The sequence below is a fragment of the Drosophila serrata genome, unplaced genomic scaffold (assembly GCF_035046125.1).
Source record: "Drosophila serrata isolate PLE 108 unplaced genomic scaffold, ASM3504612v1 contig_240, whole genome shotgun sequence".
NCBI lineage: Eukaryota > Metazoa > Arthropoda > Insecta > Diptera > Drosophilidae > Drosophila > Drosophila serrata.
Window position 1 is genome coordinate 3537870 of NW_028257138.1, and position 22610 is coordinate 3560479.

At 36.7% G+C, this 22610-nt stretch overlaps 2 protein-coding genes and 2 long non-coding RNA genes across 6 annotated transcripts in view; 2 read left to right on the forward strand and 2 right to left on the reverse strand.

Moving 5' to 3' along the window:
* Window positions 1-66: 66 nt before the first annotated feature.
* LOC110176852 (large ribosomal subunit protein uL13m) lies at window positions 67-4236 on the reverse strand. Of its 3 annotated transcripts, XM_020943322.2 has the most exons (6): window positions 4089-4236; window positions 3903-4026; window positions 2067-2296; window positions 1825-1973; window positions 679-1746; window positions 67-624 (listed from the first exon to the last, which is right to left on the reverse strand). In XM_020943322.2, exons 1-6 carry the CDS (start codon window positions 4110-4112, stop codon window positions 162-164), a joined length of 2058 nt encoding a protein of 685 aa, XP_020798981.2. In that variant the 5' UTR covers window positions 4113-4236; the 3' UTR covers window positions 67-161. The 3 variants fall into 3 exon arrangements, with proteins under 3 accessions (XP_020798981.2, XP_020798982.2, XP_020798983.1); XM_020943323.2 differs by lacking the exons at window positions 3903-4026; window positions 4089-4236 and adding an exon at window positions 2455-2684; XM_020943324.2 differs by lacking the exons at window positions 67-624; window positions 679-1746; window positions 1825-1973; window positions 2067-2296 and adding an exon at window positions 2636-3269.
* Window positions 2629-3838, forward strand: LOC147643981 (uncharacterized). The gene is made up of 2 exons (XR_015271172.1): window positions 2629-3349; window positions 3763-3838. It is a non-coding gene; the product is annotated as an uncharacterized LOC147643981 (long non-coding RNA).
* Window positions 4237-4507: 271 nt separating the features above from the next.
* Window positions 4508-22610, forward strand: part of LOC110176818 (uncharacterized) — a 120497-nt gene continuing 102394 nt past the window's right edge. Inside the window, exon 1 of the long non-coding RNA XR_015271170.1 lies at window positions 4508-4558. This is a non-coding gene — a long non-coding RNA (uncharacterized LOC110176818). The remainder of the gene's footprint in view (window positions 4559-22610) is intronic.
* Window positions 4844-22610, reverse strand: part of tup (LIM1_Isl and LIM2_Isl domain-containing protein tup) — a 29704-nt gene continuing 11937 nt past the window's right edge. Inside the window, exons 2-9 of the mRNA XM_020943325.2 lie at window positions 14064-14253; window positions 12004-12134; window positions 11689-11877; window positions 9317-9437; window positions 9067-9229; window positions 8789-9004; window positions 6672-6921; window positions 4844-6605 (exon numbers count right to left, since the gene is read on the reverse strand). Coding sequence (XP_020798984.2) covers window positions 6361-6605; window positions 6672-6921; window positions 8789-9004; window positions 9067-9229; window positions 9317-9437; window positions 11689-11877; window positions 12004-12134; window positions 14064-14253 — 1505 coding nt within the window. The 3' untranslated portion in view covers window positions 4844-6360. The remainder of the gene's footprint in view (window positions 6606-6671; window positions 6922-8788; window positions 9005-9066; window positions 9230-9316; window positions 9438-11688; window positions 11878-12003; window positions 12135-14063; window positions 14254-22610) is intronic.

Consider the following 22610-nt stretch of genomic DNA (forward strand, 5'->3'; position numbering starts at 1 on the left):
GACCCTCTGACCTAATTTAGGGTATCAAATAACATAGGTTAATAAATTGTTCAACAATACAATAACTTTTGTTGAATTTAAAACAATACAACAATTTTATTGTTGAATTTACAGCAATGCTTTGAAAAAATGCACAAAATCATAATATTCAGACTTAAATTTTACTTCAAACCAAGATCCTTTTCAATGGTGTGCGAGCACACGGCCATCATTTGATCCTTGACGCTCACAAAGTTGCGAACAGCCGCAGGCTTAGCCTCAGGCCAAGCTCCCAGATCGCGATAAATGGGACGGCAGAACTTCATGCGGAAATTAGAGTTGGCAAACTCGAGAATCTCCTCCAGGCGCTTGATCAAACGCGCACGAATAATCAAACGATTAACGCGGAAGCGAACCTCGGCATTCTTGGATCCCTTCAAGTTGTATGTGGACTCGAGGAGCTCAATCTTACGTTCGTTCAGGTCAACAATGTCCTTCTTCTCGATCAGTTTTCCAAGAAAATCAATCAGTTGGTGTATGGAAATGGTCTGCTTAATGTCCTTGTTGTCGCTCAGTTCGGCCACAGTCTTTGAGCTCCAGACATTGGCCAACTCCTTTGTGACATTGGACAGGGACTCGTCAAACCTAGAAGCATTTAATTATTATAATTGCATAACATCGGTCTAAATTTATATTTACTTGGGAATAATTGGAGGCATGCCCTCGCTGGTCAACCACAAATCCCAGTCTATGACACCCAGTTGATCCTTCTTGTCCGTATCCTTGAAGTAATCATACAGAGCAGCCTTAAAATCATTCGTTTCAATCGATTTGTAGGCATATCTCTTCAGATAATCCCGCAAGAAGGGCTCAAAGACAGACGGTCCGCCAAACAAGTCCTCCAAATACCGCAGGAATGTGGAACCCTTGATGTAAGGCACTGAGGAAAAGGCATCATCGGGTCCACAGTCGGACAGGTTCACCACCAGCTTGCTCAGCTCGGGAGTCTTCTCGAGTTGAGTGCGGAGGCACTCCTGCAGATCCGTGAGATTGCTGAGCATTTTAAAGTCCAGCTCCTTGGCGCCCTGCATCCTGCCCACAATCTTGGACTCCACAAAGACGGTGAAGCCCTCGTTGAGCCAGAAGTGTTCAAAGTTCTTGTTCGTCACCAGATTACCCGTCCAGCTGTGGGCAATCTCATGGGCCACAACATCGGCCAGCGACTTGTCCCCAGCCAGCAGGGTTGGCGTCACAAAGGTCAGGCAAGGATTCTCCATACCACCAAAGGGAAAGGATGGTGGCATCACCAGCAGATCATACTGCTTCCACACATACGGGCCGCACAGCTCCGAGGCGGTCTTTAGCATGACCGCAGTTTCTGAGAACTCCTCTGCGCATTCATCCACAATTGCCTCCTCGGCCCAGACGTTGGAGTTCTCGCCAAGCGGCCGGGAAACCAGTCTGCCAATGGCAATGGCCACTAGATAAGCGGGTATGGGCACCTCCTGCTTGAACTGGGTCTTTCCAGGCTCCTTCTTCGCAATGAGGGCACTCATTAGGGTGGTCAGTTCATTGGGATGCTCCACGGTGGCATCGTAGGTGAACTTCACCGATGGCGTGTCCTGGCAGGGAAACACCGAGCGAGCATGGATGGCCTGGCACTGTGAGAACATGTAGGGATGCTCCTTGCCCAAAGTCTGGGCGGGATTCAGCCACTGCAGCCCGCTGGCACTGCTCGAGGTCTCGTAATCGATGCGAACATTGAGGCTACACAAGTATTTCGTTTCCGATTATTTATGAGCTTTCATCGAGATTAGATTATCTAGCTTGATGTGTGATTCTTACCTGCCCTTAGCCGTTCCTGATGGCAACTCCAGCGTTAGCTTCTGGCCAATATCGTCCACGGGATCGCTAATGAAGTAGTTAATCGGCAGCTCAGTGCCTCCGGCCAGCAACGTGGCATTGGTCACGTTAATGTCGCGGACATCCAGGAGCTGCACGAGGAGATCAAAATGGAATATGTTAAGGAATAGTAGATGACTTTCCAGTTCTTTTCCTGCTCTCCCAGCTTCCACTGCTATACTCACAATCTTTTCCAGATTGCCAGACAAAACATTAAAACGATGCTGGACACTTCCTTGCAGTTTCGTGGCCGCAAAGTCCACCTTCCAGTTGAGAACACTGTGCTCCGTGGTCACCAAATCCGGCTGCGAGTACGAGCTGGGATCTACAGTGCCCAAGCGACCCATTATATAGCGTTTTTGTGTTTGGTAAATCGGGAGAGGTCTGTTCAAAGTGGACAAGCCGCGAGTTGGAACTGAAAGAAGAGCGCAAAAATGGATTTTATATAGGCTTTAAAGTCAACGATAAAGCTTATCGCTAAGAAAACAAAATCCAGCCGCAAGATAAGCCCCGAATTGTGGTTCTTTCCAACAGCTGTTGGTGGTTTTCGGATAGTTCAGATACATCACTTACTATATAGTATATAAATGCAGTGTAGGCGTCGCCTTAGATGGAAAATAAATAATAAAAACGAGATGAAAATGGCAAATCACCGGTGACGCGTAGTGTGACTGTGCATACGAAATACCAAACTTTTCAGCGAAGGTAAATAATACCATTTTAGCTAGTTCGTTGAATGGTCATACTACTGTGGAAAATAATACCAAATGGCCGCGAAAATCAGTTTTCCGGACTTTTATCCGATTTTCAAGTGTTATCCGCCTCGGAAAAGTGTGTAAACAGGTGCCCGAAGTGCCGGGTCAGGTCATTACATTGGGTTTTCACCGGGAAAACCTCTCAAAAGTGTTTAAATCGCATTATAAAAAATGCGCGGGTTTTTTTTTTTTTTTTCTGTGTGTAAAGTGTATTTCGCTTAATTACAATTAAATATTCAACAAATCAACGCAAAATGTAATCCTTGGGATAATCCATGATGCTGGGGAAGTTCTCCAGCGTCTCCTTATCAATGTGATCCAATCGCTGGGGCACGGGCCGCGGCGTCCGAATCTGATTTGTGACGTTCTGCAGGAGATCGTCGGGCACCTGATCGTCGGCGAACAGGTGGAGTCGCTGCATGGTGTGCCGCCGCTGCAGATTGCCGTGCATGGAGTTGTACACCGCCTTTTTCATCACCAACGTGGGATCTTTTTCGTGGAGCTGCCAGGCCAGCGTCCAGGAAGCGCCGCCCGGGTAGCCGGTGTGGTGGAAATAGACCCGTTTAACCCACTCGTCGCCGGGCAGGGCGATCTCCCGGGTGTTGATGAGCACTACATGGTCACCACAGTCATCTGGAAAACGATTTGTACGGAGTTTTAGTGGCTGTGCCCATTGGGAATGACTTGCTTAACCTAGAAGTGCACAAGTAACGGTAAAAAGAATGTGTATAGAAAGGGGAAAAGAAATAGAGTTGCAATCAAAATGGCAGCGGTATTTCCAGGCTCTGGAATAATAAGAGAGGGGAATATCGATTGGAAATTGGGAAAAGAACCTTTACTGGAAGGTGTAAGAATTTTCAATGTACATGAAGTACATAAGCACAAGTGGAAATGTGAATGAAACGAAAGCTAATAAATAATATAATAAACTATAACGATATTTTTTTTTTATAATTTTTTTATAACAGAAAAATACATCGAAATTATTAAACTTAAAAAATTTTTATTATATGTATTTAATTTAAGTTTTATTAATAATTTTTGATTGCAACTTAAATGATCTTAATAATTACCATTTTTCACATTTTTATTTATTTTTGTTTTCGTTTTTTTTTTTTACTTGCAGCGGCAGCACCAAAAACAACAACAAGGAAAAACACGCCGGTGATGTAATTGCAAGCGAAATGCCTCATAAAAAACATGGATATTTCACGTTTTCCGCGTTAAATAGGTCAACGAAAACGTATCAGAATGAAGGACACTTACTCATGGGATGATAAATAGGCTTGTGCAGGCCCATCAGGTGCGTTTTTATTAATTTAGCCGACTCGAACGGATTCTGCCAGGTGCAATCGTAGATGTGCCATGTGCGTGCAAATGTCGCCCATTGCTAAATAATGGATAAAGTTTATTAATTAAACTGTGGATATACTGAATAACACTATTGAGCACCTGCACACGTTTGGCAATGGACATTTTGAAGGATTTTTAATAGAGAAATTGAAGAAAAACTTGGGAACGACTTTTCCGGATTGTTATTCTTCCCTTTGGAGATGTAAGAACTTTGATATATTTTATCGATGTCACTATCGATGTTGTGATCGATATATATATATATTCGATACGCAATGAATAGCTTGACTGGCCACACTAGCAGAGCAAGCAGTTTTAACGTGTCAAAGCAGTGTAAAGCAGTCGTGAGTCAAGCAGTTTAAGTCAACGCAGTCGATATACAAGCAGTTCAAGTGAAAGCAGTCGTAATAAGCAGTTTATGTTAAAGAAGTTGGAGCAAGCAGTTAATGGCGGGTAATTTAAACTAAAGTTTCTTACATTATTTTTAAATACTTAAAAATTCTCTTTCTTCTTTGCAGATTTTCTACAAAAAAAAAAAAAACTATTAACTAAGAAGTGTTAAAATTTCGGTAAGTCCGCATTTAAAATATTTCCCAAATCAAAAGTCCATTAGTTTTTTTTTAATATTATTTTGTGTTTTTTTTTTTTTTTGGTTTTGTGGTTTTATTTTCGTTTGTAATTTCATTTAAACATTTTCTATAGTTACTAAAATTACTTATGCACTGTTTATTATTAATATTAGTTAAATATTATTGAAAATACATTAGGTTGTTTTACGAAACAATTTATATAAACATCCTTGGTACATTTTTCGCCTTCACTCGATCTCTATTCAATCTTTTCCCCCGCTTTCCGCTTTTATAATGCATTTTCGGAAATGTTTAAAAACTAACAAATAAGTCTAGATTTTAGTTACAGTTTTTCTTTCTCACTTTGTTTTTTTTTCAAGTTGTTTTTGCATTTATTTATTTATAATAATTTTGTGTTTTTTTGTGGTTGCTTTTTTTGCCATACAATTTATTGAACTTAAATTGTTAATTCGATTTACAAGTTCTTTTTTTGCCAAGTGCGTGGTTTTTTAGGGTTTATCTCTACTCCTCCGCATATAATACACACGAGTCAGTTTTCTCTTCCTTTTTTTTTGCATTTTGAATGAAAATATATATATTTGTTTATAGTTTTTATTATATATATATATTTATAAAAGTTATTTACAAATTGATGCTTAATGAAATTCCCTACTTGATGCGAAGTAACGTGTTCTGGTTCTCCTTTTTTTGTTATAATTTTTGTATCTTTTTTTAAGGGCAAAAATTATTGTTAAAACTTTTCAAGTGTGTGAGCATTTTTTCTTAAATTTTCCTTCTTCTCCAATATATATATTTATATACCTCTTTTTCCCAACTCAACAAACAACAAAAGGTGTAACAAAATGTGAGCCAAGAGTTCAGATTTCGGAATATATAAAAATGCCAACGGCCTACAGACTATTTTTTGGCACCGAATCAAACAGAAATTCAAATTATAAATTTTATACAATTCAAGACATTAGAATTAAACTTTACACAACACAAATTAGCGGGGTGAGAGTGAGTGTGAGTAGAATAATAAATAAAACAAGGGCAAAAATGATTGCACAAAACCCAAATTTGCAGTCCAACTTTGCTAACTCGAAGAGGATTTTTTTTATAATTTGAAATTTATTTTTTAAGCTTCATATAATTTGAAATTTACTGGGAAAGCACGTATCTTTAAATGAATTTAATAAAGGGAATTATTTACTTATTAAAATTCATTGTAAAGATCAGATTTTAGTAGCCTTTAAAACCTTTTTTGTTTTTATTTTTAAATTACATTTAACTATGGCTTGAGTCTGTTAAAAAATGTTAAGTCTTCGTAAAAAATGTGGCTTTTAAACTTCTTTAATTAAAATATTGAAGATTTGTTTGTGAAATTACAGATTTTAAAATTGTTTGCCGGTAAAACTACATTTTAGGAACTTTTCAGTTTTTGAAAAAATAATGTTCATGTTTCTCTGTTTTTTTATTATCTTTTAAATGAATAACTTTTTTAATGACGATTTTGACTTTAATATGTTATGTTAAACATCTTTAAAAGCAAATTTAAATAATTACTTTTAGATATTCAAAGAATATATACTTTAAGTGCATTCTAACTCCAGTTAAAATCATTAAAAAATCCTTAAAAAATCGTGGAAAATAAGACTGAAATAAACGTTTATAAATTCTTAGAAAATGCCACAAGCTTTCAATAAAATTTCTTTTTAATTTTCCTGAATTTAATTTTAATTTCGAAATCCTAATTCTCGTTAGCAAAGTTCGACTTTATCCCTGGTATTTGAATCCCCTTCCTAGAGCACAGCATGTGGGGCGGGGGATGCGGAGCCGGTGACCTTCTGGAGCATCTGCATGAGCTGCTCGGTGGCCGACTGATTGGCGGCCACCACACCGACACCCAGCCCCAGGCCCAGACCTACGCCCACGCCCAGACCCAAGCCACCTGCGCCCCCTGCTCCGCCACCCGATGGCGGCGAGGAGATCGAAGTGCCCGCCGAGGCCGAGGATGAGGACGATGGGGTCAGCGCCAGTTTGGATTCTGGGAGCAACAAAAGAAGCTGGATTAGATTCGGTTGTTCGATTGTCTACGGACTGCCCTGCATACTGTCATCGCTCTCCAGGTAGGTCACGTAGGAGTCGGTGCTGTCCGGATGATGGTGCGACGTTATCCCGGAGTCCAGGCTACTGCCCCCGGGTCCCTGCTGTTGCTGCTGGGGATTCTGCTGGGGATTCGGGTTCTGGTGATTGTGCGGTCCACCTGGGGGCGGCGGATGCTGATGGGGCGGTCCTTGCGCTGGGTGGCCATGCGGATGCGGCGGTAGTACTGGCATCCCATTCAGGTCATAGCCATGCATCTAAGGCGAGAGAGAAATAGGTTTCAAATTAGTCTTGGGTATAGAGTTGCAAAGGATTGACTTGATTTTTTATTGAGTAAATAATAATTTGTAAGCTTTAATTATACTTGGAGTTAATGTAAAGGCAACAAATAATATTAGACAGCCTTAAAACAAATTATTGATGATGTTTAGTAATTGCATTTATCATATTGATTGAACTTTATTCATGTTTTGCTTCTTTCTAGTATTTTTAAATGATTTGTATTGCCTTTTACCTGTTTTTTTTAAATTATTATAGTATAGAATTGAATCTTGTTTGTATTGTGTTGATTGGCTTAGGCAAAGCTTACTAAACTTGATTTTAATTTAAAATGAATTTATTTGAGAAGATAAACTATTAGTTACATATTGATTTATGGCTTTTGTGTTATCTACGTTTTATATTTTTTGGTATTTCGTAATTTAAAATTTTGTTTAGTCTGATTAATTGGAAAGAAAATATTAAGTTCTGATATGATCTATCCCTATACCAAATTTCATAACAATCGGACAAGTATTATATCGATAATTCCCATGTTTTGTTTTTGTATATAATGGTATAATGAAGTTTGTATCTCCCAGTTTAATTTAGTTTAGAGTGATTAATTTGAAACAAAATATTAAGTTCTGATATGATCTATCCCTATACCAAATTTCATAACAATCGGAGAAGTATTATATCGAAAATATGTCCTATGCTTTGTATGCATTAAGATAGGATATAATGGTATGATGAAGTTTGTATCTCCCAGTTTAATTTAGTTTAGAGTGATTAATTTGAAACAAAATATTAAGTTCTGATATGATCTATCCCTATACCAAATTTCATAACAATCGGACAAGTATTATTTCGAAAATATATCCCATGTTTTGTTTTTGTATATAATGGTATAATGAAGTTTGTATCTCCCAGTTTAGTTTAGTTTAGTTTAGTTTAGAGTTATTAATTTGAAACAAAATATTAAGTTTTGATATGATCTATCCCTATACCAAATTTCATAACAATCGGACAAGTATTACATCGAAAATATGTCCTATGCTTTGTATGCATTAAGATAGGATATAATGGTATGATGAAGTTTGTATCTCCCAGTTTAATTTAGTTTAGAGTGATTAATTTGAAACAAAATATTAAGTTCTGATATGATCTATCCCTATACCAAATTTCATAACAATCGGACAAGTATTATTTCGAAAATATATCCCATGTTTTGTTTTTGTATATAATGGTATAATGAAGTTTGTATCTCCCAGTTTAGTTTAGTTTAATTTAGTTTAGAGTGATTAATTTGAAACAAAATATTAAGTTTTGATATGATCTATCCCTATACCAAATTTCAAAACAATCGGACAAGTATTATATCGAAAGTATGTCCTATGCTTTGTATGCATTAAGATAGGATATAATGGTATGATGAAGTTTGTATCTCCCAGTTTAATTTAGTTTAGAGTGATTAATTTGAAACAAAATATTAAGTTTTGATATGATCTATCCCTATACCAAATTTCATAACAATCGGACAAGTATTACATCGAAAATAAGGATATAATTGTATGATGAAGTTTGTATCTCCCAATTTAGTTTAGTTTAATTTAGTTTAGACTGATTAATTTGAAACCAAATATTAAGTTTTGATATGATCTATCCCTATACAAAATTTCAAAACAATCGCAAAAGTATTATATCGAAAGTATGTCCTATGCTTTGTATGCATTAAGATAGGATATAATGGTATGATGAAGCTGGTTTCTCCTAGTTAATTGTCTAAATTTAGTTCCTGTTTTATATCATAAAAAGACTTCTCTCTCCTCTCGAGGTTAGAGAAATCCTCAGGTAAAATCTCACCTGATTGACCAGCTGCTGAAATGCGGGCGTGTGCGTATTGATTGCCCCATTGCTGTCGAGATCGGCATGGAGGGCAAAGTCGCTTAAGGCTTTCCACGGCGGTTGATATGTCTGGACATCGAGTCCCTGCAGATTCAGTGGTGAGTCATGTCTGACCGGTGAGCTGGCGATCATGGGTATGCCCTGCATGGCGCCATAGCCCAGCTTTCGACCCTCCTGAGAGGAGGGTTAAACAAGTTAGAGAAAATCCCATTGCATTCAGAGTGGGGCAGTCATACCTTCTCTTGTTGCATCTGCAGCTTCATTTGGATGGTCTTCTTCTTGTCCTTGCAACGCTTGTTCTGGAACCAAACACGGATGACGCGGGGCGAGAGACCCGTCATTTCCACCAGCTGCTCCTTCATGAGCGCATCAGGTCGCGGATTAGCGTTGTAACAGGTTCTGCAGAAGGGGTTTATCGTAAATATTTAAATATTTAAAAAATAAGCTTAAAAGTAACCTATTTAAAGGTTCCAAAACTAAACTCACCTGAGCGTGTGCAGCTGCTTCTCATTGAGCACGGTCCGTACTCGCGTTGGCTTGCCATCCGAGGGACCCGAGGGTCGCTTTTCCCTAATACTTTTGTGTGAGCCCGATTCACTGCCTGAATCTGCAAATGGCAAATAAAAAACAAAGGAATTTCATCAATTTGTTGGCTATTTTTGGCAAAAAAAGTCAGCCTTTTGAAGTGCCGTTTCGGAAGATACCACACTTTGGGTTCTTTTTTGCTTCTATTTTCTATTTTTGTTTGCACCCAAAAAAAAGAAGAGATATATATAGCGCCAAATGTGTAGATCAAAGGCACACGCGCTTCGATCTTTTGGGTAATTAAGTCGTGTTTCACATCCCCCGAAACATGAAGTTATCTAGTTTTCGATCGTTTTGATCAATCCAATTCGATGTCTATCACTGGCGGTGTGTTTCTATTGAAGGAATTTCTCTTTGCCATACTTTGCCTCTTATCGAGGGTTGCAAATTGCCAAAAATAGCTGAGAAACTGTTGGGTAAATCAAGGTTACTATTTTTTACAGTGTTTGGGGTACCTTTAAATCGGAGAGAAGTTAGTTTTTTGCTTAGGAAATCATTCTTTTTATATTAAATATTCACTAATTATATTCTCAGGTTAAATTTGAATAGTTTGAATGGTATTTATTGAGAATGAAGATATGAAGATACATAAATAGCAAAGCCATTTAAATAATAAGTAAATTTGCTAGTGAAAAAGAGATATGCAAGGTATTTCTGAAACTTTATTAATCAAAATATTGATTAAACATAAAAATGTACTACATTTTGTAAAGAAATTTAACTTTTTGAATAGTTTCAATAATTATATTTCTTATTTAAAAGGCTAAAGTAAATAAATAAATGAAAAAATGATCACTTTCTTAGTTTTTTGAGAAGCAAAACTAATTCTGTTCAACTGATTAAGTTTTTAACTTCTTTAAATACTCACTTCTCACTCACTAACTTCTTAAGACACTAACTACTTAGTTTCATAGAATGTTCCCCTATTTATAACCTTAAAGTCCCCTTAATTATTCCCTATTATATTCCCATTACATTCCCTTTTCTCTCAGTGCCTCAGTGACTTCAAAGTTGCCGCGATCTGTGCGCGTTTGGCAAACACTCGAGCAGACTGCATGCCGTTTTCGAGTTGAGCACAAATAAACGGCAAGTGAATATGTGTACATATATGCCGAACTATGAATGGGGACTCGACTTGGCTGATTGATCATACGACCCGTCGACCCATCGATCCATCGATCCATCGAACCATCGAACCGTCGATCGAAGTCAGTCAAACAAAAAGTCCAATTCCCAAGAAGTTGCTTGTCAATGTTTGCCCGCTTGAATGCTTCAATGCACTGTGAAGTTTTTGTTTGTCCTCTAGGAAAACTCTTTGCAAAATGACGCGGAAGTGGGGGTTCGAAGGAAGGGGAAAAAAGCCACACACGTTTGGCATCCATTCTGTTTGACAACGCCGCCCCATGTTGATAAGGTTTCCTGGCCAACTCGTTCTTCGTTCTCTGGTTAAACAATGAGATTATGTTGACGATATGGTTTGACAATTGTCGAACATTGTTTGACGTTTGCCGATTCCTATTGACACTCCTTCCGCCCGCCGCTATCTATCTATCAGTTACAAGGATGTAACGCTGTTTTCTTTTCTGAGAACAAAACCCGATGCCGAACCATTCACCAGAACCCAACCAATTTGGGCTAATTAGGATTGGCAATCTCTCTCTCACTCGCATTTCGGTGGAAAAATGCGGCGGGAAAATCGCAGTTGATAGTGGAAAAGGAAATGGTCTCTGGTGGCTTCCATAAAGAAAATGTGAAAAAGATAACTGTGGGTTGTTTGGAAGCTAAACTGGGAAAACAAGTTTGGAATTTCAACTAATTACCTTGATTTTTTTATGACCAAGATTTTTATGTTTGCCAGATAAATTATAATTTAAGTATTGGGGAAGATTTCAAATGGAATTATATTTCTTTTCTTGAATTAAGGTGGGTTTTTGGAAGAAGTTAAAGTCAATGAAACACCTCAGAAGTAAACTAAATAAATATATAACAAGGATTTTCCTTGAAGGAATTAGTATTGAGATACATTTTCCACTCACAGAGAGCTAATAAAAGCCTGACTTTCAGACAATGAAAGATAATATTTCCTCAACTTGAAGAGCTTTATGCTAAAGGGTTTCATTGTTATGATAAATAAACAGAAACCTCGAAGAACCCTTCTCTGGTAATCAAATAAAATCTCTCTGGAAAGCCTTCCTTCTTCTTTTGTTTTTCCCCCAAAAATTTAGCAAGTGAAGCACCTGAAATCAAGTATCCAAAGTCCACACTTCACTCACCTGACATTGAACCCAATTCGCTGGAATGGTTGTTGTTGCTAAGGTTGGTATTGTTGTTGTTACTACTGCTAATATTGTTGTTGCTCTCCACCGAGGAGGAGGTGAGGCTGCTCTGCGAGGATTTCTCGAGAACATCATGATCCTCCTTGCAATATAAAGCTCCGGCATCGCGTAACGCGAACTCATCACCTGTTTTTTTTGGGTTGGGAGTAAACAATGCGTTGTTTGTTGAGTAAATATTAAAGGTAAAGGCAAGTAAATTGACAAAGTAAATGAAATAATAATAATTAATAATAATATGAGAAGGAAACCCACCTGGCAGCAATTGCCGCGCACACGCCGAGCAGCGAAAGCACTCGATGTGAAAGATTTTCGTTTTGGCCCGCATCACAAAATCATTTTTGCTGAAGGAGTTGCCGCATTTATCACATTTTGTACCAAATAATCTGAAAATGATGGATTTAAATAAGATAAATATGAGTATTTATGTAACGAATAATATAATATTTAATATTTTTGAAAGCATTCTTTGATTTAAATAAAGTAGCCTATCCTAACATTAGTTTAAATTAATTTGTTGTACTAAAATCTCATTTTTTATTGCTTAAAGTAAGGAATATAAATATATATATATATATATATATATAATATTATAAATATATAAATGACATAAAAAATAAGGTTATTTTTCACCATTAAATATGAAATATTTTGGAGTAAATTAATTGGTATAATTAAATTATTCATTCAAGGTTATTCTCATTACTGGCTATAACCTAATTATGGCCTTACTTTTATTATTGATTGCTTATAATTTTCCTAATTCAAGGTAGCACTTAAATTAATAAGCTTAAAGCCGTAAACAAATAATGCCATATCCGTGTTAAACAAAATAATAAACCATAACTATTGACTCTCAAAACAGGAAGTTAAAATATTACAATGAATCACTCATTGTATAGGAAATTTAAATAGAAATTATACATTTAAAAATTTTATAATAATTTTTATAAGCTTTTTTAAACATGTATATATATATTAAATATTAAATATCTATATAAACCATTTATTTCATTTGCTTTTAGGATAAAATCAAATATTTTTCATTTAGAATTTATACCAAACTTTTAACCTTTTTCCTTCCATTGCAAAATGAGTAGATAAATGTCTTAACATAGAATATCTTTTCCACTTTCGTAATTATACAAAATGTTTAAGGAAACAAGCAAAATTACTGCTCTGTTTTATAAACCAGGATCTACAACTGGATATTTCCTCCAAAGAACTATTATTTTCAAGGAAATAAGATTTTCTTGCAATCACTGTAACATAAAAATCCCATGATTAAAGCTTTGTAAAACGCAGCCTTGAATAAGTTCACGGAAAGGGTCGAAATTTTGTACAAAAGGGAGGGGATAGGTGGGGGAAGAGGAGCTCGTTTATGGCTATAAAATAAAAATTCTTTTGTCAGACTTTTGCCGACATTCGCGACTACATTCATCGATGACTGCGGGTGAGTCGAGTCGCATGCTCATCAATCATCTGAGCGCGCCGTGTGTGCTGCTGGTGGAAAAGTGTTAATTTATAGCTTTGCACGTGTTAATCAATTATTCAAAGATTTGCATGGCAAATAGTTGCGACCGATAGCCGGCTTTATGATGGCAAAAAAAAAGAAACACAAATAGTATAAAAAATACAACAAAAAAGGGAGGCTGTTTCTTTATTTTATTTTTTATTGCACGTCATACATTTAGCGATGATGGAACCCCAAAGTAGCGGCTACTTGGACCAGCTGTTGATCAGAACATGTAGTATATAGTCTCTAGATCTCTGTAAATCTGGCATCTTTGGGCTAATTGGATGGGCTAACAAGGCTGGCTAACAGCAACAAAAACGAAGAAAATAATAATAATAATACTCGTAAATAAAACGTTTGCCGGACGCTACAATTGTGAAGTTTGAAAAACTGATGAAAAGGCCAAAAGGCGCATGACAAGCCGAGTTGCGGGTTTCGAGGGCTGAGCAAATATTCTCTGGGTTTCGAAAAATCGCTTGGGTTGAGTGGAAATTAGATAATGTTTTCAAACTGGAAGCTACCTATGGGGTTTCCTCACGAGTTCTATTTGGTGTCAGGGTTCAATGGGTTGTTGTTTTAGGGGAAATTTAAGAGTAAACTTGTTAGTTATAGATTTGAATTCATAATAGGATAGTTAGGTATCTTACTTAACATTTTATAGAAGCAAAACATTCAACAAAACTCATTTTAAACCTTGTAAGCATTGTAGCAAAGTGTTGTTATTTCTTTATTGATTTATCCCCATTTTAACCATGATTTCTTGTGTATTTATTGATTGATATTTTGGTTTAAGTCTCACCTAACATAATCACGCTTGCAGTAGGTTTTGCCATCGCGCACGAAACACGTACAGCTCTCGTCCAGGAATTGCCTGCACTCCTGGCACTTCAGACATGCCGCATGCCACTCGAGATCGGGGGCAACCCGCAAGATATACTGATCGTGTATTTGGCCGCCACAGCCAACGCAATGCGACAGGCGTTGTTTTTCTGCAAAAAGAAAATGGGGAGAAAAGGAAAATTCGTATTAGTATTTATGATTTTATTTTGTGACAGGAAAAAATAATGCCATCGAGAGATTGAAAGTTACAAAATGTTCATTGATTGACTAAGGAAAAGTAACAGGGAAAGGGACAATACCCTAGAGATTGTTTTTCTTGTGCAAATATTAATAATAACTATAAATATAACTATATATACCTATTTATAACTATAATATAACTATGTAAGTAATGTTTTTAAGAACAAGAAAACTTATAAGATTTAATATTTAAAAAGATTAATATATTTTCTTACGATTTTTTCTTATACCAAGTATTAAATATTTTTTTTTTTTCTATATTGATTAATAAGCTAAGAGAGCTTATAATAATTTATTTACATTTTAGAGAAAAGTCAGAAGATCTATTTTTGTATATCTTACATCCATAATATGAAACTTTCTTTTTTATATTTGATTATTTCAAAATATACTCCAGTTATACCTTGCCAAAAAAAATCCTTATTAAATATTTATATCTACAAACCAATTATTTATAATTATATAACCAAAACTAAATCCCAACAAATAATTCTTAGCCGTCGGCAAAAAAACCTTCAGATCCCAACTAACTTGTTTCACTTGCAACTTTTCCCCTGATGTATCCACATTTTCCTCGCTTATTTCAAATTGCTTGCCTCAGCATTTTGTTTTTGTTTTTACCAATTTTTTTATTGCTGCAAAAACTTAAATTCATTTTGCCAATTATGCCTTTTGGAAACGTAAACAAATAGCAAAGTGAGACAGCAAAGACGGCGCTAATTAACAAACTGTTATCAAATAATCCCAGAGTTTTTCCCTCCGGGCAGGGAAAACGGCGAAACTTTCTACTGCCAAAAAGTTTTTCCCTCTGCCATAGGGGAGGGGGAAAAAGCGAAGGAAAAACATTTGAAAAATTCATAAATCCTGGGCGAAAAACGCAGCAACCATTTTCAAGTATTTAAGTTGAGTTTTCCTCTTCCCTTTCGAAAAAAACTTTTCCTGCCAAAAGGAAAAGAAGGAGCAAAAAAAATCAATGCAATCATTGCCACATTATGTACAAGCCCCGCCCCATTTCTACTCCGATTTTGCCCCCATTTTCCCCGCTTTGGATTTCCCAAGCACAAACCCTTAGTAAATAAAAATATATATGTATATATATATGTGCTGCTGCTGCCTGTAATCCTTGGCAGAGAAGGACACGACATACAAAAAAAAAGAGGGACAACTTTTTCCTGCTGCCGATGAAAAATTAAGAAAAACTTTGACGCGCGTTTAGCACGTTTTAAATGTTTCGTTGCCTCACGCACACACACACAGCACACTCACACACACTCACTCTCTCGCCAGCACACACAGATAAAATCTGTATCTGTTGCCTTGCTTGTATCTTTGTATCTTTGTATCTTTAAACGTGGCCGCGTATCTGCCAGTGTGTGTTTTTTCTTGTATCTTTTTCGTTGTTGCTGCTGTTGTTGTTTCTGTTTTCAAGGGGAGTGGTTAGGGGCATCCAAAGGGGGGTCAGGGAGGTGTATCTGTATCTTGCGTATCTTTCGCACTCGCTGTAGCTACACATGAATTATTTATAAAGGCGGAGCAGACAAGTTGCTGGCTGCTGCCGTTGTCCATTGCTCTTGTTGTTTTTCTTATTGTTGCTGCTGCTCCCTCGGTTATATTCTTTTCCTTATTTCTTTTTCGTTTTTTTTTTTGCGAATTTTATGTGGGTTTTTGTAATTTTTTTCGAGGTTTCTGGATGCTCTTTAAAGGGGGTACAGAGAATTTCGAAAGCCAATCAGTCAAAGATATTAAATTTTGTAAGAGCAGAATATGATTAAAGTTGTTTAAAGCTCTCATAGTGCTAGGTAAAAATAAAAAATTATGAAGAAACTAAATTTTTAAAATTGAAAATATAAAAAATTTTGAATATTATTAAATTAATATTATTTCTAGAAGCATTTTTTCTTTTTATTCTACAAAAAAGTACCTGAAATTAACATTTGAAGTCAAGTAGTGGGTTTCTGACTTATATCTTCTTTACTATTAAGAAACTCTGCATTTATTATTATAATTAATTATTTTATAGGGTATTTCCTAAGTTCTCTTTTAATCTCAGCAAAAAAAAAAAAAATGTAGAAAGCCTTCGCACTTGGCTTGTAATTTTTTTGCTGAGTATTTGTTGCTCTTCAAGCTGAAAGTACCTTCAGATTCGGATTCGGATTCAGACAGACGGACAGACAGACGGACAGACGGACAGCCGGCATTTACTTCCATGTTTCAGCCTCCAATTGCCGAGACTCTTTCTCCATTCTCCCCTCTCTCTCTCTCTCCCTCTCTCTCCCTCTCTCTCTCTTTGAAAGTATCTTTTGGATAGCTTGGGGGCATGTGTGCGCCTTTTTTCTTGTTTTCCTTCTTTCCCTGTATTTTTATATATCTCTTTTTTTTGCTCTTCAAAATGTTGCTATATAATACTACCCTATATAGGCATGTGTGATTTTGGCTGACTGTGTGCGTGTTTCTGTTTTCTTCACTTTTTTTTTGGGAGCCACCATTTTTGCGATTTTATTCTTTTTTTTGGGGGGGGGGGGCAGCTTCCTTTGTTGTGTGTCTGCACGCGAAGAAAAATATGGGTGGAAAAAGATTTGGAAAATATTGAATAAAATAAAATATAGAAAATATATTTTTATATCAAATATTTGAAAAAATAATTTTAGTCAGAAGCTCATAATGCGGTTAGGAGTCATTTCCGACCCTATAAATCGTATATATTTTTGATCAGCATCACAAGGCGAATCAATCTAGCCATCTCCCACAAAGAAAAAAAATTTCAAATTTTTCAAAAATTTTTTAGGCCATTAAAATAGCTTAAAATTCAACAAAAAAATTAATTTTTTTTTGTGTTTTAACTAAGTACGCAGATTTATAAACCTTATAAAAACTAGCATAGGAGTGATTTCCGAATTAAATTTAAAGCTTTTTTGACTGAGTTATGAGTTTTTTAAGCTCTGTTTTGTCGCATAAAATTGTCATACAAAAATATCGATAAATATCGAAAGCAAATATTAGAAGCTTAGTTATAATCGATTTCCGATTCGATCTTATAATTAAATTGGGATCTGCAAAGGTATTTAAATTTTGCCTTCCCAAAGTTAGTTTCCTATCTTGCTCTTTCTTTTTCTTTTGTGTTTTTATAAATTCCTGAAATTTCGCATTTGGAAACTATGTAGTATTTTCTTGCTCCTGCTTTTTTATTTTTTTCGCATATTTTTTCTTCCTTTTCGAAGGAGATAGAGCATTTTGGGGGGCTACGCAGCTTGTGTGTTGCCTCCTGCCTTAATGATCCTGCGCAGTTCGTTTTCGTTTTTCTTTTGCCACACACACACACACACATACACCCATCCTGCAACACACACACTTACACACAGATACACCCGCAGCCATTATGGCTGTAATGGGAATTTAAGCGCAACTCCTGCGCCGCCTGTGTGCTGCTTTTCCGCTTTGAATGAGCGGGGGGTTTTTCCGCTTTTGCGGCGTATCTTTTGCATGTTATGTTGCCATTTTGTTGGTGGCTCCCCAAATGGGAGCAGAAGCAACCCCACTTTTTGCTTTTATTTATTTTTCTATCCTAGGGGTTGACGCGTCGCGGTTCTTTCTGTTTTTCGCTTTTCCGGGGGATGTGGAGAGACCGAGGCACACATTGGACCAAAATGCAATTTTGTCTCGTGTTGTCGTCTATGAATTTTTGCGACTCTGTGTCGGCGGTTTTTCCAGGGGGGAGGAGGAGGGGGGTTAATGCGGCCTACCAGGCGGGGGTTAAGGGGGGAGGCACATGCGGCCACTGCGGCTTTTTCACTTTTAAACGTGGAAAACGCTTCCAAAAGCTGCGTGTTTCCCATTTTCGCCTGTCACTTGGTTGCTCTGTCTCTCCTCCTCATTCGTTTTTCCATTTCCCCCCAGTTGTATCTTTTCCCATTTAAATAACGAAACATTTTCCTACCTACGACTGGCACTTGATCTTCTGTGTCTGTGTCTGTGTGCAGGTTTTCACGTTTTATGCTCGAAAAAGGTGTTCAAAATGTGTTTTAATGGCCGCACCTTTTTGGCCATTGCTCTTGACCTCGTCCACCTTTATGCGAGTTTGCACATGAGGTAATTGCCAGGCGATCGGAAAATCTAAAGGTTGATTTAACTCTGCGAACGCCAACAGCTGCTCCTTGGGCTTGGCTTTAAAATGGGTGTAAAAATTAAAGGGGTCTTTAAAGGGTGGTTAAACATTAAGTGAGGCAGGTTTTTGAGTGATTTTACTTAGAGTTTTATTAGGAGTTTTAATTTATAAAATGTTTAATAATTATATACTTTATTTTTGACTTTGTAAATATCAATCAAATGTCTTAGAACTTATTCATGTATGTTTGGTACAGTTTTGTAATCGAATACAGTAAAAGGTACAAATTAATACCATTTTTAAAGGTCAATAAATGTACATTTTAAGTGTTGATGAATTGGATTTAGTATAACGAACGTCAATTTATCTGAAAGATATAGTAAACTTTCATATTGAACTCAGCCTGATAATAAAATTTGAATATAAGCGAATTTCCATCACTTTCTAGTTTAAATTTATGAAAGGAAGTATTATTTTTTACTTAATACATTTAATAAGCAATCCTTAAACTCATCCTATTTAAACTTCCATTATTTAATACTCTTAAAAGTATCCCTCTATAATTACAACACTTTCCTGCTTGAATAAAACCATCTTAAAGTCACTTTTATCTGTGAACTACAAGCGTGGCGTTTCGTGTCTGCTGATGGATAGGTGATAGATGACTTAGACTTGAGTTATTGAGTTTCTTGATGGTACTTTATGCATATTTATACTTATGCATATATAGAGAAAACGCCCACCGAGAAGTGAGTTGAAAAGATACAGAAGATGTCCCTCCATTTTCCATGGACCAAGCCCCTCTAACTCTGTGGCTCCTCCGGCGCCTTATCAGTGTCGGCAATCTTTCAAAGACCAAAAAATATACAAAGCAAAAAAAGAGGAGAGAAATAAGGGGAACAAGTAGAATTGCAGTCAAATCAACTGGGGCTACTTCACAGATACAGATACAACACACCGCACGCACACTCGCAGATACAGATACAATGCAATGGCTGCCCCAGCATCTTCTTTTCCACCACTCTCCCCCTCTGCTGCAGCTTGTTGCTGTTGCTCGACAAGGGGCAACATGCAAAATGCAAAGCATCGATAAGATACGTTTTGGTTCGCTTTCGGTTCTTGGCCAACTTCACATATGGCCCGAAGAGGCCGAAGAAGAGGCGCAAAAAATTATGGAAGCTCCGCCGGATATGGGCGCGATTTCAAAAGCAACTACTGTTTCGAGTCTGGATCTGGAAGGGGTTTTTTTTAAAGAAGGGAAGAGGTGGGGTTCTGTAGTTGTTGGGCTTAAGGGCACCCTTTGATTTATGGCATATTTGTTATAAAGGTAAATACAAAGCGCAGTCACACAGGCAGTATGGCTTTTTAGTGGGATAAATGTGAGCATAGCAAGTGCCGCTTCTCATTTATATTTTTTCTTCGGATTTAACTAGGAATTTCACATGATCATAAAAGGCGGGGGTACAGAGTACAAAATAAGAGGTATTTTCCAGGGGAAATTTATACATTTTTCTCTGCCAAAGAAAGTAAATTTGTTGTTGGTAAATTAAAGATATTACTTGTTATATCAAAAAAGTTATATTAAACTCCAAAAGTTCTAAGAAACTGATATAAATATTTAGCGTTGTGCCTTTTAATGTATATTAAAGGTTATATATATTTTATAATATATTTTCCATATGATATTTCTGACTTAACCAATTAAAACGAAGATTTACTAATAATCTATAAATCTATCCTCATCAGAACATTGATTTTCTTTCAGTTTTCAGAAAAAACCTTCAAGAGAGAATATGGGGAATTGAGTTTAGAGCGCGTGACTTCTTGGAAAATGTGTCATTTTTCCTGGAAGCCCTTGAGGGATATTTTTATTCGAGTTTCGGAGTTAAAGTCGCAGTTCTGAGGTTCATTCATTTCTCGCCTCCTTTTTTTTCTCTGTTTTTTTTTTTCTTTTACCTGTTTAAAAAATTAATGATGACAGCGCAGAGCGAGGACGAACGAACACGTGCCCCTTTGGCTGGATGTTCCCTTTCTGGTCGCTCCTTTTTTTCCTTTTTCCTTTCCGAATTCACATTTTGACAGACTCATCAATTTTGTAGATACGAGCACAGCACCGAGATGGAGGAGTATGGAGGGGTTTTGGCCACTGATTAGGCCATGTTCCTGTTTGGCCCTGGCTATTGTCTTGGCAGAGCGTGGGTTGTCCCCCCCGGAACCGCACTTCAAAGGAAGTTTTGCGGTCTCTGGTTGTGTGATTTGTTTGTCCTCTGGATTCTGATACCTTCAATTGTCATCTGCATTTTGCATTCTCCTTCGAAGCAGACTTAAGTTGGCTTAATTGAGTGCAGTTTGTGCAGTTGCTTTGACAATGGTCTCTGGCATTATCTTAATTTGGGCGAGAGCAACCGAAAAACGACACATAAAACCCCAAGTTCCCCCATATATATTTTCTCTCGATCGATGCTGTGTGTCTGTCTGTCTATCCTTTTGCCGTGTCTGTGTCTGGGCATGAATTTGCCTAATTAATTACACAAAACACAAAACCAAAAGGGGTTAATACCACCACCAGAAGCAGTAGCAGCATCAGAGCTTAAAATAGGGGAAGAAAATCCAGATTCAACTCGATTCTTGTTGATTTCAATTTAAAGGGGGGGATGAAGATGCTGACCGGATTTTATGTAGCGATAAAATAGCAACTTTACTAAATTATTGCAACATTTAAACTAGGTTGCAAGTTGGTGGAAATTGAAGCAGGAATTGAAAAGAGATAAATGGTCAAAGTTGAACTCCAGCTTAAAATAAATCCCTTTACAAGGAGAAGAGAATATTTATACAAGTTCTGGTTAGAGCTTGTTAAAAAGATAATAAGTTAGACATTTGTTTAACTAATTTTGAGTGTTTCATTAATTTAAATCATGTTAAAACCCTTAAAACTTTAGAAACAAAATCACACATAGTATTTGTAAAATGTGACTGTATGTACTTATTTTTTTTAATGATTCTAAGAGAATTTAATTTTGCTTTCCTTTGCCTACTTCAATTAGTTATTTTAAAAATTATTAATTTTCCATTTTCTTATTAAAATTAATATGTATTTTATACTTTAAATGAAAGCCAAAAACAATGTTTAATTTGTTTAATATATTTGAATAAATTTCACAAGAAATAAAAGCACTTAATAGATATTCTAGACATTTAATTTATTTCTTTTGGCTTTAAACCATTAAATACCTTTCTGACTTTAATATATATCTCCTGATCTATATCATATTCAAAAGAATATTTAATAAGTAAATTTAACTTAATACTTTTAATTGTAAAATATAATTTTTATAATTTTAATTTCCCCCTTCGTGTCACGTTACCATCTCTCTCTCTCTCTCTCTATATATATATTCCGCCGATATTGGTCTGTGTAACCCAGCAAGCGCAGCCAATAACTGATCAATGCAAACTGACTCTTCTCCTCAAATATGTATATATCTCAAAAAAGAAAAAAACGAAAAAAAAAAACAACAGAATCAACGAAAAACAAAAAAAATACACACAAAACCAAAAGAAGCCGCCGCCAGGCAATCACTTTGAAGTGTTTGATTTTCGAATTGGCCGTCGCAGTTAACTGAATTCGTTTGTTGTTGTTGTTGGTAGTTGGTGGTGTTGGCTGTCGTTTTATTGAAGCCAAATTTGAATACTCGACAAGGGGACAGGGGGGTTAAAGGGAGGGGGAGGGAGATGCCATCGGCCATCGGAGGCTGGAGGCGCGACATCAAAGAGTGCCTGGACTCAAAATGGACATGGACACTGCAACAATTTATGCCACATCCACAAGAGAGAGAGACGACGAGATGTTGCCTCTTGGTGTGGCTGCTGCTGCTGCTGATGCTGATGCTGCTGTGTGTGCCGTGTGCTGTGTGTTGCATGTTGCCATGTTGCAAGACGACGGCCCAGAGGAACGGAAATGACCTTTTTTGTGTGTCGGCGGCTGAAAACAAAATGCCGATGTGCCCGGAGAATCCAAGTCTTGGCTTTGGGTTCTCTCTTTGGGCACTTAAAAAAATATGGGGGTAGCTTCAAGAGAATTCTCTTGAAATGTACTAAAAGGAAAAGGAGAAATTGTATAATACAAAATAGAACTAAGCTTCCTTTTCAGTCATTTATCATTTG

Bases quoted from the DNA above. Each gene is read 5' to 3' on its own strand.
- LOC110176852 (XM_020943322.2), bottom strand. From the start codon at position 4,112: ATGTCCATTGCCAAACGTGTGCAG. The intron at 2,297-3,902 runs GTAAGTGTCCTT...CTCTTCTTTCAG, and splicing joins GCCTATTTATCATCCCATGA to TTCCAACTCGCGGCTTGTCC. The intron at 625-678 runs GTAAATATAAAT...AAATGCTTCTAG, and splicing joins ATGCCTCCAATTATTCCCAA to GTTTGACGAGTCCCTGTCCA.